The sequence below is a fragment of the Pteropus vampyrus genome, unplaced genomic scaffold (assembly GCF_000151845.1).
Source record: "Pteropus vampyrus isolate Shadow unplaced genomic scaffold, Pvam_2.0 Scaffold162, whole genome shotgun sequence".
Taxonomy (NCBI): Eukaryota; Metazoa; Chordata; class Mammalia; order Chiroptera; family Pteropodidae; genus Pteropus; species Pteropus vampyrus.
In genome coordinates, this window is record NW_011888943.1 from 373,587 (window position 1) to 389,283 (window position 15,697).

At 56.3% G+C, this 15,697-nt stretch overlaps 1 protein-coding gene across 1 annotated transcript in view; it reads left to right on the forward strand.

The window, feature by feature from the left end:
- Positions 1-15,697, forward strand: part of BMP7 (bone morphogenetic protein 7) — a gene marked incomplete at its 5' end in the record, with an annotated part of 81,139 nt that overhangs the window by 23,453 nt on the left and 41,989 nt on the right. Inside the window, one exon of the mRNA XM_011370182.2 lies at positions 6,598-6,790. Coding sequence (XP_011368484.1) covers positions 6,598-6,790 — 193 coding nt within the window. The remainder of the gene's footprint in view (positions 1-6,597; positions 6,791-15,697) is intronic.

Below are 15,697 nucleotides of genomic sequence, written 5' to 3' on the forward strand. Positions count from 1 at the left end.
CCATGTTCTCCATCTCCCGTGCAATCCGAGGCTGTGCGTGTCTTTCTCATCGTATGTGCATTTTTCCCGCAAAACTTTATTCATAAACCCAGTTCGGCAGCCCCCAAATCGAACTTTCTGGCCAGTGTTTCGGACCTCTCTTCTCAACGGTGCAGGCGAATTTTCCACTTGGGTTTCTCACAGGTCACCTCAGGTCTAACCTGTCTGCGGTGACCTGTGTTTTCTCCTCTCCTGCTTGGCCCGCAGAGCTGTTCCTCTGTGTCTGTACCTGCCGGTGGCATTACTGCCTGCCAGGCGTTTCTAGCTGGCCAGGGCCAGCCCTTCTCCGGTCCTCTTCCAGTGCACGTGCTCGGTCACCTGCTGACTTCTGTCCACTCCTCTAGCTTCGCTTCCTGTCCATTCCATCTCCCTGCAGTCCATACCACGGATGAAAAATACAGTCATTCTCTGGCAGCTGGGACTGGTCGTGGCCGCCTGAGTACCAAGGTGACACAACGTTGTAACCATTTAGTGGTACAGATGCTGGATACGTGTCATCTCTGGAATAGACCTCCCTGGGAGCTCAGTCTCTGTTCTCGCCCCTTACTGGCCACCAGCCACAGTGTAGCCAGTCCTCCTGAAACAGATTTGATCAAGGCACCATCCAGCAGGACGATGAGCCAAAGCAGTCATGGTCGATGGGGCCGGCGGTTGACCCCTTGGCATGGCATTCAAGAACCTTCCCAGTGAGGAGCTAGCTTGCCTTTTCCGTGCCATCCCTTACAGACTTCTTGCCGCTCACCAGCATGCTCTGTTGCTCGTCCGTCAGGCCTTCAGACCTGCTGTCCCCCCACCCGCAGTGGCCTTCCCTGCCCACTGGGGCTGGTCAGCCCCCATTCTTCCCTAAGACTCCATTCGACAGCTTTCCTGTGAGGAACTCCTCCTCCCTCGTACCTAAACAAACACACTGGGATTTGCTAAAATAAACTAAAATGAACTATTTCTTTAGAGACGATGTCTCATTTGGCCCTGTACCTTGTTACCCCCAAATTCTTGACATGGAAGCAGCGAGGCACATACACTAACGCTGAGGTCACTCAGCCCTCTGACCCAGCAATCACCTTTGGGGAGGAGGGGGCTGGCGTTTGGGAGGGGGCCTTGCGAGAATGTCCTCGGTGCTAGTAATGAATGTGCTGCGTCCTGCTCTGGGCGTGTTTACCTTGAGAAAGCTCACTGAGCGTCATGACCACTTACGATCTGTGTGCTTTGCTTTAAGTATATTATGGATACGATAGCTTATTTGAAGCTAGACAGGAATTACACTATTCAACCCAGTAGAATTATGGAGCCCTACTAAATGCAGGCTCTGCCGGACACTGGAGTTCATGATTGAGATAGTCATTGTCCCCGTTCCTACAGAGCTCGGTCAGGGGGTCATCTCGTACTTGGAAGTTATCCAAGTCTAAATAAAGCAGCTTTCATGGCAAGTGGTCACCTGGAGATAACGACTCGTTGGGCGTGTTTCCTGCCTGTCCGTTTCCGGGCATGTGTGCCGTGGGCCCCCGATTGCTTTGCTCAGAACTGCCTCGCTTGCAAATGCAGTGACCTGACTCTAGCTTAAAGGGGACTTGTTTGAAGGGTCTCCACATAACTCACAGGTTGGAAGAACTGGGGCGCAGGCTGGACTTGTATGTGGGGCAGCGGTCACCCCTGAATGCCAGAGGGTCATGAGAGGGGACGCTCGGTGTGTAGCTTCCCATCCCCACCCGCCTCTACCCTTCCTTGACACCCTGCAGCCCAGAATCCCCCCACTCCAGGGCCAGCTTTAGGGTTATTATTTCAGGCTTTTATAAAAGGTGACACTAGCTTGGGGACAGTCACAGGGCTGGTCGCCGTCAAGATGGTGTTTTCGGGAATCCGTTTTCTTTAAACTTATCATTCGGTCTCAGGGATTTGGGCCCTGTGCTCTTTTAAAGATGAAAGTCTTTGTTAACGCCGGCCAGCTCCCACAGCCAGCAGGTGTGGGATTTTACGGGCCCAGAGAAAAGGCTGGATTTCCAGGCCTTGAGTTCCTTCAGGAAGCTTTCCTTCATGGGCCAGACTGATATCAACGCTACGTGTGTATTCTAAAGTCCAAGTCTTGAGTAATCAACTACAGCAACTTAAGAAGGCGGTGTAAAGATGTGTTTTCTTCCTAAAAGTTCGTACACGCTTCCACCTACTTCAGTGGTGACGATTAATCAGGGTCTTGACCCCTGAGAAGGAGCTGGTGTAGACCCCGTGCTGTGGACCGGCTCCCACAGGAAACCTGGGGAAGGCGAGACTTGGAACTTGGTTTGGACCTTGAATTATTCACTGCTCTTTTTACCAATGACTATTCTTTCTTTGATAAATTACGAAATTAGTTTTAGAACATACGATGATGTGGGTTTCAGGGAGAACAGAATGGCGACACGGTTCGTGCCTCTCATCGTCTTAAAATAATTAACGAAGGAAATTCACTCAGAAAGCCATCCGGAAGAGCCCTTTAAAAAAAAGAAACTATTTAACCCTTTTATCTTAACCATCTGATATCTTAAGTGTCTTAACAGTTAAGACACCTTTAATCTTATAGGTTAAAAACATGGTATACACACCGATTACAGTAAACTTCATGTGTGTGATGATGTATCGCGTCTCTTCTTCACCGGGCGTGACTTCAGTGATTACACCTGTATTCACGTCATGCTTATTCAAAGTATCTTTATCGTTTGATCTGTTGCGCTTTTTCTTTGCAAATAAAGTTATCTTAGCTAACGCCAACAGCCGCACGCACATAGTGTCCCTTCTCTACCGACTGTCTTTCTCCTGGGTTCTCCTAGGTCGTTGAGAGGCCCTGCAGCCACGGTGAACGCGAACTGCTTTCCGTTTGCCAGGCTCTGACGTAAGTGCCAGCGCCTATAAACCTTCGCGACAAATCTGTGAGAAAGGGCCGTCGTGACTTTCCCGGAGGAAGGGGACGCACACAGAGGTTGAGTAAGATGACTAAGGCCACACGGCTGGTAAGTGGTACAGCTGAGAGTGGAACTTAGGCCACCTGGCTCCGGAGGGTGTCAGGGTCAAGAGCGTTGAGTTGCAGAGTTCGGCCACTCACCTAATTGTGACCTTGGGCAAGTTGCCTGACCCCCTGAGCCTCGGTTTCCTCATCTGTAAAATGAGGTCAATTCCGCCTCACCAGGGTTCATCAGATGGTGACCCAGAGTGCTTAGCGTGGGACCCGTCACAGAGCAAGCACTAAGTAAACATGCTTTTTGTCACTTCTGGGTTCTTCACCCACTTTCATCACAAACCAGGGTTCCAAACCCCCGTTCCCTGCTCACTTGCTGTGTGGCCAGCAGGAGCTGTTTGAGAAGCGCTCTGTCCGCTGCTGGGAGCAGGGACACCGAGGTGTGTCAGAGTCACACTGTTCCAAGCATCGTGCCGAGGCGCCTATGCACGGTCACACGAGCAGTGCCCTTCGCTGATGCTGGAGCATCGCGAACCTCAAGGGACGTTTCTGGCCTCCGGAGGCTTGGCTCTGCTGGGGAGGGGAACAGAGACTGTCTGTGTAATCTGTCAGCCGGGGGTGGGAGACTGGCCTGTGGCACGCTCTGCTGATGTTCCACAGCCCCGTGTTAACCCTTAAATGGGAATTTCTAAGGGAAGGTTTCAAGCAGTGGCCAGGGCGACCCAGAGTCACAGTGATGGAGCCACAGGAAGGCGAGGTCTGCGAGGGAGGAACAGCCAGGTGCTGAGACCTGGTACCTGGAGGTCCAGCAAGGTGTCCTTTCCACGTGGTTAAGGGATGGCCTTTGGTGACCTCGGATTGGGTGGGTCGGTGGGGCTGGGGGGCAGCGTGGGCACTGGAAGCTCCCTCAGTGGGGGCTGGGGGTGAGCTGGGTGGGTGCACTGACCACTCACCGGGTTGCAGGAGACTCTCCAGGAGTTGCTGCCCTCACCGCCCCCTCCCAGCCCCTGCAGAAAAGCCCTTGAGGAAGAGACGAATCGTCCCCTGACTGTGCCCATCTCCTTCCCAGACGGACTTGTCCTCTCCTCCCGGCACACTTTTGAAACTCTCCCTGGCACAATACTCTGGGAGAACAGCTTGGCAACATGACTGAATCTGAACATGCACTTTCCCACCTCTCGGAATGCCTCCCCAGATTCGCCAAAACGCGGGAGCCCAAATGTCCATTAGCAGCACCGCTCGAAAAGCCCCGGATTGCGAACCGCCCAAAGGCCCGTGAACTGTAGAAGGGATACGTGAATGACGGTGCAGCCGGACGGGACTGTCACACAGCCGTGAGGACGAGCGAACATCCTCAGTGATGCAGATGGTCACGGGGCACGGCCGAGGGAGAGAAGCCGGGCGCAGAAGAACGCGCCGTGTCGTTCCCTGGTAGCATGTTCAGCAACCAGCCCATCGTCAGGGAGGTTGGGGGAGGCAGGGGCGGGGGGCACTGGCATGTTCTACTCCGTCTGGGAGAAGGTTCCGTGGGTGGGTTCGCTCTGTCAAACTCGCCGAGCGGCACCCATCTGGTGTGTGTGCATAGCAAACTTATGCTATATTGCCGTGAAACGTTGCAGCGAGCAGCCAAGGTGCTCCTTCCGAGCTGTCGGCGTCGCCGCCGAGATGCGCGGTGAAGGTTTCTGGCGGGGGTGGGGCTGGGGTTGCGGCCGGGACAGGCCGCTCAGCACTTCGTCAGTGTCAGGTGCATCCCCGACCAACATGCGGGGTTGAATGAACCGGAAGGGTGGCGAGGGATGGGCCCGGGGCATTTAACGTGTCTGTGTCGAGGCTGCTTGCCGTGCCTCTCACCCTGGGGTCCCCACCTGCGGCTCACCTGATCCCCAGGCATCTGTGCATCCTTGAAGCTGCCACAAAGACCCCCTCCCGCACACACAGCTTCATAAATCAGGGTGGGGCCTTTCCTTTTCCTTAGATCGTGTCAGAAGACAAGTCCGCCTTGTGGGTATAAAGCGGGGAGTGTGTGAGGATGGCTGCAATCCTGGGGGGCCGTGGGATGGTTTCTAGAGAGTCCTTCCTCTGGCTAGCTTTCCACAGGTAGCCCAGGACTCCTGTGGCTGTGGACCAGAGGCAGGGCCACCCCTGTGCCCAGCCAGAGTCCTCTGGTCTCCAGTAGGAGCAGCCTGATGGGTGGATAATCCCTCGATGCCCCCTGCCTTCGCACCAGTGCCTTTTAGAACTATCATTAAGGTTTAAAGTGGATTTCTCATTTAAAATGGAGACCTGTAGGAAGGGCCTTCAGGTGGCCTTCAGGTGGCCTTCAGGTGGCCTTCCTAAAGGCGCTCCCATCCTGCTTTCGGCGCGGCGGCCCCAACCCAGCCTGAGCGCTTCGGGGCCGACGCTCGCTGGTCATGTTTCTCCTCTCTTCTGGCCAAGCTGGTTCCCCACCCCCAGGCAGGAAGTACAGATGGGGCTGTGTCTCCCGGGAGATGAAAGGTATCTGCAGGTGCTGCAGACACTCCTGAGCTTGGACGTTCTGCACCCTTCCGGCATCTGATGACTCCCAGCTTCATCCCTGTTCTGTTCTGGTCCAGAGGTCCCTCCCTAGACACGCTGTTCTTGGGCTTATACCCACCTTGGTGTTTATCATCTGTGACATGGGTTAATACCTTAGTCTGGTCTCACTGCTAGCACAAGAGAGATGTGCTGGGGACCTTGGCCTTGTTTTGTCCTGACGTCATTTTTCAAAGGCCCCCACACCCATCTCTTTTTCTGCTTTTAGTCTAAGGCTCTGGTTGTAAACCCTGGAGGCTGTTAGAAACATCTAGGGTGTTTTAAAAAGTACAGGTTTCGGAACCCCCTCCCCAAAGACACTGATTACTTGGTTCAGAGTGGGTGAGACCAGCAGGGTGCTGGGGCCCGCCATGCGACGAGCTCCCCACCTCCATCTTCAGTGACTTCACGTTGAGAAGCTGTGATCTGCCGAGATGGAAATCGGCAAACGCTACAGACAGGGCCCAGAGGGCTAGTCAGTCCACGTACGCCAGGCCCGGGCACCAGCATTTTCTCAGAGCTCCCCCGGCGACTTTCACATGCAGCCAAGGCTGAGCACAGGGCCGGAGGATCCCCGGTAGACAGAGGAACGTGGACATTTGCTAACAATGGCTCATGGTTACCTAACCCTACCAGGGGTTAAGCTGCTTACATGAATTAGATCACTTAACTCTAACAACGACAAATGAAGGAGAATTATCGTCCCTGCTTTCCGATGGGGAAACTGAGGTCCAGACGGCTTCCTTGAGACCTCGTCCAGGCCACACAGCTAGCTGGATTCGAACCCAGGCCAGGGCTCTTGTAACCCGAGTCTGTCCAGGGCCTCTGGGATGGCCGTGGTCAGTGCCCAGCTCTTCCCAGCAGGTCGACTGCAGAGTCGTTCCTGGTGACCACAGGGTCTAAGTCTGTGACGCTCTAGTCTGCAGCAGGTCAGCACGTAAAGGGCAGTTACACCAGGGGTCGCTGGCGGTGGGCCCGTCTCTATCTAGCTTAGGCCAGATGCTTGAACTCGGAGCCGGGAGAGCGAAACCCAGTTACTAATGAGCTTTTGGTGCCGGTGTGTGTTTTTCTCTCTCCAGTGGAGCACGACAAAGAGTTTTTCCACCCACGCTACCACCATCGGGAGTTCCGGTTCGATCTTTCCAAGATCCCGGAAGGGGAAGCGGTGACCGCGGCCGAATTCCGGATCTACAAGGACTACATCCGGGAGCGCTTCGACAACGAGACGTTCCGGATCAGCGTTTACCAGGTGCTGCAGGAGCACTTGGGCAGGTGGGTGCTGCGCTGGTGCCTGGGAGGGGTGCCGAGTTCCCTCCAGTGACAGAGGAAGAAGGGGCGACAGCCAGAGGGGCAGGGACAGTCACGGCCGCTTCCGCGTGTGTTCAGGGGCATGGAAGGAGGGCCATGGGGAAGAGGGAGAAGCAGTTTCGAAGGCCTGCCTCCCTCCCATTCATCACACTGAAACCCAGCACGTGCTGGCGGGCGACCAGCCAAAGTGGCCATTTGTGATAGTGTCAGGGATAAGACCCCGAACCAAAAATAAACAGGCAGAGAACTCTCGACCTTCCAAAAGTCAAGTCAGGAACCAAAAGCTTGTGTTGAAAGACTTTTAATTTCTTGAGACCCTTTAGTTCCAAGGTCCTCTGAGAAGTCTAAGTAATGGGCTGGACCACTCTACAGCCCCGAGGTGGTCATGGCCGAGGTTGTGCTGCCCAGTGGCTGGGGTTCTGGGAGTCTCAGGTGTCCAGACGACTTTCATTGCCCCCCACCCATACCATTCCTTGGTGATAAGTGGAAGAAAGGTGGGTGGGCACCTCTTTCTAATGGGCAGTGCTGGCATCTTCAGTCTGAACTGGAAGCCGTTGCCACAATGGGGATATAGGAACCATCACCACCTCATTTGCAAAGCACTGCCATTTGGGGGGTCATTTTAAATACCAAGGAAACCAAACTTCTCTTCAGTGTCTCTGACGTCTTACAGCCATTAGTGCGTGTTCACAGTCGCTATCTAAGGTGGCGACTCATCTGTGAAACGGGGAGAATGAATAGAATCAAAAGTCTCACGTGAGACTATCTAGAGCAGCGGTTCCCACCAAGGCACCAGGGACCGGGGGCTCCTAGGAGAATCTAATGCCTCGTGACCCGAGGCGGAGCTGAGGCAGTGACGCTAGCACTGGGGAGCGGCTGCACATGCGGCTGGACCACCGCTCACCTCCTGCTCTGCGGCCCGGTCTGCAACCCAGGGGTTGGGGACCCCTGATCTCGAGGGAAAGTGGACAAATTAGAACCTGAGCCCAGACACACAAAAAATATTTCTTTTAATAATTTATTTTTGAATAGGTGAGACCCATTCGTAGTATAACACGTCAAACAGAGAGAAGCAAGCACAGTGAAAATTGAGGCTTCTTCCACCTCCGGGCCCCAGCGCCCCGTCCGTTAGGTGGCCGCTGCCTCCATTGCTGAGTCTCCTCGGTCAGCAGGTGTCTGCGTGCGTCTGTGTATTTTCACAACCGGCGCCGCATCATGTGCTCTCTCCTGCTCCTTGCCTTCATCACGTGACAGTGAACCCTGACCATCCCACCCGGCCAGGTCCCACGGAGTGTCCTTGTTCTAATGACCACACAGCTTCCGCCCTGGGGGTCGTGCCGCAGGGCGTATAACCCGTTTCCTGCGGCGCACGACAAGCTCTCCATTTCTCTGCACTGCAGAGGGCACGGGCTGGAGTGGGGGTTGGGGCTTGGGGAGGTGGGGTGCGGGAGGGATAACTTTGTCGACATATTATTTCACACTCGTACATGTCTATCAGTCAGATATAGTTCCAGAAATAGAACTGTGGGGTCAGAGGGCGCGCACATCGGTGACTGATAGATTTTGCTGAACTGCTCTCTGTGGAGGTCATCGATTTATGGTCCTACCAGCCACGTAAGAGAAGGCCTGTTTCCCCATGCGCTCGCCAGCACGGTCTCTTCTCAGACTGCTCTGGTCTTTGTATGTCTGGTCAGCAACAAATGTTACTTCAGTGTGGGTTAGATTTGCATTTTGGAGCCCCCCCCCACCCCCATGAATGCACTGCCTGTGGTACTGGAAAGTGGGTGTGGTGTGGGGCAGGCAGCAGACAGCCTTGGCAGTCACCCCCAAATCTTACCGAAGGTACTCAGGTGCCCCAGTTACCTGGGGTGGGCTGTGCCCTGGCCCCAAGCCCAGTTACAAGAAGAAGCATCGAATTTCTTCTTAGGGGGTAACAAATATTTGTTCTGTCCTCTGACAAATCCCTTGGGACTCTTGAACAAGAAAGAACATATGTTTGACTTTCCTCATGACGGCAGAGTAATTGGGGGTGAGGCCGGTACCCAGAGGCTATTCGTCAGTCGCCCACTCGTGTCAGCCCTGAGCCCTGCTCACGCCCAGGCCTCCTGGCAGGTTCCCCAAACCTGCCTCAGAAATCTCCCCAGGGAGGTTTAACCTCAGGAGCTGCCCCAAGTGGTTTTGGCTGGACAGAACTGGAAGGGCTGGCTAGTGTCACCTGTGCAGCTCTTCCTACGAGTTCCCCATGCAGGAGCGTGTTCCCCTTGCTGGCTGGCGGTCTCTGGGGCCGGCTGGGATGCTGCCAGGCCCGGCCCTCATCCAGTGAGTGGGAGCTTGCTTCAGGACTGCCAGCGTTCTCGGGTGCTGCTCCCAATGTAAGGGGCGCCCCCGCCCCCTGGTCCCACACCTCCTGTGCACACCTGCTCTGCTCCACACACTAGGAAGGACACCGGAGACCCTGTGACAGGCATGGTGCCCCCTTATCGAGGTCAGAGGCCGCCGCATTTGGAGACACAGGTGGGAGCTGAGTGCTTCGTTTATTCTATTCTGTGCCAGGCACTGGCCTCTGGACTGGCTTTCAGGAGCCAGCCAGCTCGGGTCCAGAGGGCAGGGACCTGTCCAAAATGCTTCTTGAGGGGTGTACTGGTTCCCAGGGGCTGCCTTAACAAGGGGCCACGAACTGGGGGGCTTAAAACAACAGGAATGTATCCTCTCACAGTCCTGGAGGCCAGAAGTCTGACATCGGCGTGTTGGCAGGGCCACTCCTGAAACCTGCATTCCCTCGGGGTGCCTCTCTTTTCTTGTAAGGAAACCAGCCACCTTGGATGAGGGGCCCACCCTACTCCAGGGTGACCTCATCTTCCTGAATTGCATCTGCAAAGACCCTATTTCCAAGTGAGGTTCCAAGGGTAGGACTTGAGCATATCTTTATGAGGGTGCAGTTCGACCCGTACCAGGGCGTGAGGAGGACAGGTGACAAACAGGCAAGCAAGCAAGTAGACCGTCAGGCCTGGTACGGTCACTGGGTGGTTGCAGATGGCCCGGTTGAGTGGAGACATTTGGATGACAAGGATTCGGCGTTGGGGGGCAGAGGGCGTCTCAGGAGAACTCAAGGCCCAAGGCAGGGGTGAGCCAGCGAGCCCGCAGGTGGGGCAGGAGGAGCCACCTCGTCTTCACTCGGATGAAACAAGGGCCTTGGCTTCCCCGCCAGGCCGCCAGCAGCTGCTCACCTTCCTGCCTGTGTCAGCCTGCTGATACTGTGGCACCTGGTCCGGTCATGGTTTGAGGTGGCTGCCTCCTCTACCCTGTCTTAGATCCTTACGGTGGATCTGGAGGCCCCAGGGCCTGAGTCACTGTGGTTGGAAGAGGGATGGGCAGGACAGCTGTCCACAGCTCCCCGGCCGGTGGCCAGGGCGGGCATAACAGGTTGACCCCAATGAGCAGCTCGGCCACAGGTGATCTCTGGGGTGCCTGGCCTAGCTTTGGGGTCCTGCCTCCGGGGTCTTTTGTCTTGCTGGGAGGCCAAGTCCCTCAGCAGCAAATGTCTGAGCGCCTGTTGTGTTCCGTGCAGGGGTAGCAGTAACCAGACCCAAGTTCACGTTCAGAGGAGGTGTGCCGATAGGTGCAGCGGATAAGGTGGGGCAAGAGCTCGAGCGAGACACGGCGGGAAGCGGCAGCAGCTCCTCTCCTTAGACCCCTAATCTCCTTTCTGCACCTGCAGAAGGAAGCAGGTCCCTCATTCTCCAGAAGTTAAAAGGTTCAAAACATTTTTTAAGTTATCGGGGTTTCTTTTCCCCGAGTGGTGTTTAATCCAGAAGCAAGACGATCGTTTTAAGTAATTCCCCAGGTAGCATAACCCAGCTATTAAGCATGTGGGTTTGGGTCCCAACGCTGTGTACCAATGTGGCCTTGGGAACTAGTAACATCTTGGAGCCTCGGTTTCCACATGGTTACATCTACCTCCCAGGATTATGGTGAGGATGAAGGAGGTCAGCATCCTTCGAACATAGTTAAGTGCTCAGTAAAGTTTTACTCGTTAGTATCACCGTCACCACCGTCACCGTCACCATCACCACTGTCACCGTCACCATCACAGGGAATGCAGAGCTCCCGCCCCGCTACCTCTCGTAGCTGCTCTTCGGTGGGGACGAGGGCCTGAGCTTGCTTGAGCGGAGTTGGAGCCCCACGTTTGCTTTTCCTCGGCCTGGGCCCGTGCATTTTGTTCTAAGCCGAGGCCTGCGGATGGGCTGATTCGCGGAGAGATGCCCACATCCCGCCCCGTCGCCCTGCCGTGTGGCCAGCCTGCTCCCTCTAAGGGAGCCGGGGCCTCATTGCTGCCGGCCGCCCAGCTGTGTGGAGCTGGGACATCTGGCTCTCTGGTGAGCTTCGCCTTGAGCTCCAGAAAAGCCCTGGGGGTGCCGGGGATTAGCCTGCTCGGTTGGCCTCAGCGTCTCTCCCCTTGTGACAGCCACTTTCCATGAGTCCTCTTGATCTCTCGGAATCCAGATTAGATTCCAATAATGAGCCGAGCTGGATGCCCTCCATGGCCCTCGGGCCCTGCTTGCAGCGGGGCCTCAGACAGCTGGAGGGGCGTGCTAGAGCCACCCTCAGCAGGCTGGGGGCAGGTGGGGGCTGAGAGGCAGGTCTGGGGTCAGTGGCCTTGGCTCCAGTAGCCTTGCTGGGCGGGGAGAGGGGGATGGGCTAAGGGATCAGAGTCTCGCCTTCCTTTTCCGGACCCCAGGCCCAGGGCCCAACCAGCTGAGGCCTGGCTTCCCAGAGCTGGACTCACTTCTGTCTCCATTAGTTCAGACGCCGGTTCCAGCTGAAGGTGGGGGTGTTTGGGGCTGGAGATCGCACCAGTTAACTGGTTTCGCTTGCGGAAACTAGACTGGGCATTTCCCATCCTCCCCGCCCCCCTCCCCACGCGGGTCCCAAGCTCGTTCCCTGCAGTGCTGCCCTATCCATAGGCCACGTGGGCGCTCTGTGAGATACCCCTTGGGGGGCCGCGGAACCTTCTCGAAGGGTGTCAGTCATCACCCGGACCTGATGGTGTTGGCAGCTGGAGGGAAAATGTCCCTTGGTCCATCTCAGAGACCTCGGCTGCCGGGAGGTGACCTCACAGTGGTCTCCTGGACCAAGACTGGATCAGCTTCAGCCTGAGTCACTCTGACGCAGAGAGAGCTCTCCCCGCGATGGGCCAAGGGGGACAGCTTTTCAGCCCCCTTCAGCCCAAGGCAGCCTGCAGGTGGCAAGGAGGGAGGAGGCAAGCCTCATGCCCCCGCGATGCCCAGTCGGGGCTCGGTCACCCGCAGCCTCCTCGCGGCCCTCCCCAGGTCTCCCCAGGTCTCCCCACGTCTCCCAGGTCTCCCCAGGTTCCCAGCTCCCTGCAAGGGGGAGCATTGCTGGTCTCCCCAGCCAACCAGGAGCACACACACCTGCCGCAGGCCGAACCTTTTCCTCCGAGAAGGATGCTTCCTTCAGCAGAGTCCTCAGCCCTCCTGGGGTCACGTGAAATGCAATTCAGAGCCAGCTGGCTGGGTGGCGCTTGAGCTTCTGCGTTTCTCACCCACCCCAGGGATGGGCTCTCTGGAAACTGGCAGGAAGGTGCTTGGGTGCTCTGTGTAGAGGGCATCTCAGTGGGAGAGTATCACAGTCTCACACCCCAAGGGGCCCCAGGCGATGGGTCATCAGACCTTTCCTGTCATCGTGTCAAGACGAAAGACTTGATCACAAGACTCTGGCCTTTTCTGACCTCAGTCACTGTGAGCATGAGGGACCCAATCACCCTCCAGAGCACGTGCCCCGCCCGGCACCGTCTGGTGTGCCGGGCGCTGCCCCTTGGGGTGCACCTTGGGCGTTATCCTACGAAGACTTGTCTTCCCCGTTCACAGGTGTAGAGACTTCTCAGGGGAAGTAACCTCCCTGAGATCATGTGGCCAGAAAGTGGCAGAGCGGGCACTCGAACCGAGGTCACGATCTTGGCCGTGACAGCGCCAGGTGCTCCTCCCTTGGGTCTCACAGGGCGACGGTGAGTCCCAGGCCGCGGTTCACAGTGTGAGGCCCACTCGGGCTTTTCCTGCAGTCCCTGTGGCACAGGAAGTGGCTGGCCGAGGGTGCAGATCCCTGCGGGCCCTGGCTCTGGCATCTTCTGGAAGCTTCCAGGGCCTTCTTGCTGCTCCTGAAGGCCTACCTGCCTGGTTCCATGTGTCCTGGCTTCCGTCTCTCACCACAACGCCTCAGCCCCAGGGCGTGAGCTCAGGCGTTTCCGGTTCGGCTCCCCGGTAGCCGTTCCAAGAGCAAGGCAGGAGCAGTGGCTGCCGGGGCATGGCGGGCCGGCCCCGGAAGGTCGGAGGACGGCATCCTGGTCGAGGACGCCCCATGCTTCTTCCTGCTGCCTTTGTCCAGCACCCACTCCACACCCCAGCTCGGAGCTGCTTGAGCAGGAGTGAAGGGCCCCAGACCCCTTGGGGTCCTCTCCCGCGTCTAGGGAGATCACGCTGGGAAAGCCTGCACCCAAAGATACTGTCCTCTCTGTTCGGTCCAGCTAGTGCTGGTCGCAGCGCGGTCGGCCTGCCCTGCTCAGCATCCCAGAGCCAAGTGGCCCCTTGGCTTCCTGTCCTGCGGGCTGAGGCCATCTGGTGGGCCTTGGTGGGCTTTTTGATCTTTGTGCCTTTTATTTCCTTCCATAATCCGTCCCAAGCCCGGCTTCGCAGGGGGCATCCGGGTGATGGTGGGGGGAGCGAGTCCATGGGACAGCTCCCATTTGCTGAGTGCCCGTGAGGGGTCAGGCCGGTGCTTAGCGAGTTCACGCACGCTGTCTTATTTCTCATAATGACCTCCAGAAGGCTATGTTCTCCCATTTTGTGGATGGAGCACGTACTAGAGGTGGAATTCGAAACCAGGTAATAAGTAAAGTTTTGGGTGCCGGAGCCCACCTCAGAATTCTGATGTAATGGCCCCAGTATCACCTTGGCACTGAGAATTTTTAAAGCTCCCCAGGGATGACTTGCTTCCTGCTCTGCCCTGTCCCTTTGAGGATCTGAGGGACCTTGGACGAGTCGTGTCACCCATTTAATAGGGATGAAGACGCCTGTCCTGCCTCCCACAGACACGGCCAGAGAGTGGCGCCTAGGGTTCCCCAAGGTGAGCGGATGGGAGTCTAGGTGTCCTTCTGGGAGCAGGGGATGCAGATGGTGACACCAGGGAGCATCTATGAGACACTTCCTGTGCGTCCGTTTTATTCCCGTCACCCCACACGGACGTTACGCTTGACTATGAAGGTCAAGGTGAGCAGGGCCCCGTGGGGTGGTCCCCTCGCGGATCTGCCTGTGGGAAAGGGCTGCTCCTTTTACATCTCGACTGCTTTGGCTGTCGCCTCCGAAACTCACCACGTAATCTTCGGCCCCTCTGTCCTGACGCCACGACTCTGAACCGCGAAGGGTGATGACGAGAAGGGCATCGTATCAGCACTTACGATGCAACGGACGCGCCTTAGTCCTTAACTCACAGCCCCCAAGGGAGGTACCGTCACCCAACTGCGCTTTACAGACAGGGAAACCGAGGCATGGGACCATACTAGGGCTTAAAAAAAGGAAGCTGGCACCCATCTTTCCCCAGACTCATCTGTCTGTCGTCCTTGGCTGGCGGGTACACATCTTCCTTTCCCTTCTCGGCATTCCTAGAAGTCAGCGCATGGTAGGGAATCATATTTTTCACACAAGGAAACCGAAGCAGAAAAAAGACCTGTCCAGCTCGTGCCCACAGTGCTGACGTACCCTAGGTCCCGGGAGACTGGCACACAGTAGGCACTTAGTGAAACACGTGCATGAATGGCTAGGAGGAGGGTCTGGGCTTCTGGGGCGTGGGCTTCCTCAGCTGACAGGCCATGTTTTCTGGAGGCGTTTCCGGCCCCTCGGTGGCGCCTGGCCTGAGGACGAGGGTGGCACGTCCCCGTGGGCCCAGCGAGTGCCGGCCAAGAAGCCCTGGTCCCTGCCTCTCGCTCTCCCAGTGCCTCCAGACTTGGGCCGGTCCACCCCAGCAAACCTTCCCACGTGTTCTCTCCGAAGAACTGAAACCCGAGAACACCTTGTTTTCAGTCTTTCTCCAGCATCTGAGCCCAATTTCCAAAAAGTGAAAATTGCCTGTAATTATAATACTTTTCGATCTTAGGGAAGTTCTCCTGCGATGATTATAATTATATTATTTAGAGCTTATGTGTCAGCGGGTACCCAAGGGTGGATTGCTTCTCGTCTGAAAGTAGGGGAAATGTGTGTGCCGTGGCCCCGGGTTCCCTGCACTGGGGTGAATTTGGGGAGAATGGGCGTTAGCATTGGGGGCTGGCTATATAACTCGATCCAGTGCTTTAATTCCAAAAGCACTTCATACTTGGACCTGTGCTCGCCTATAGGAACCTATTTTTCCAAACGTATTAACATCTGTGTTTCATATCAGGGCCTGTAATTGCTTTAGCCTTTTTGGCAGGAGACAAAGAGAATTAATATTGTTCAGTGTGGTCATGAGCGGTCATCTGTAGCTGGGAAGAAAAGTGCCTGCTCAAATATGAACTCAGTGAGGACGGGGAATGCAGGCTTGCGAGAAGATAAGCTTTGACAGGAGCCAACCTTGGTTGAGGAAGTCCTTGGTTACGTCAAGTTCATGGCGGAAGTAGCCCCCTGAGTAATTGGTCCAAACACTGGTTCTTCCTACCGTCGGTGCCATTTTCTTTTATTTTCTCCATGATGCCCATAGCTTTCCACTTCGCCTATCCAGGAATGGAGGGAGGAAGGTCGACGGCTGGCCTGCATTCCAGGACGCGTGCTGCCGCTCCCCCCAGGGGACCCGAGGCAGGCACTGCTAGCGAACGGCAGGCGGCCC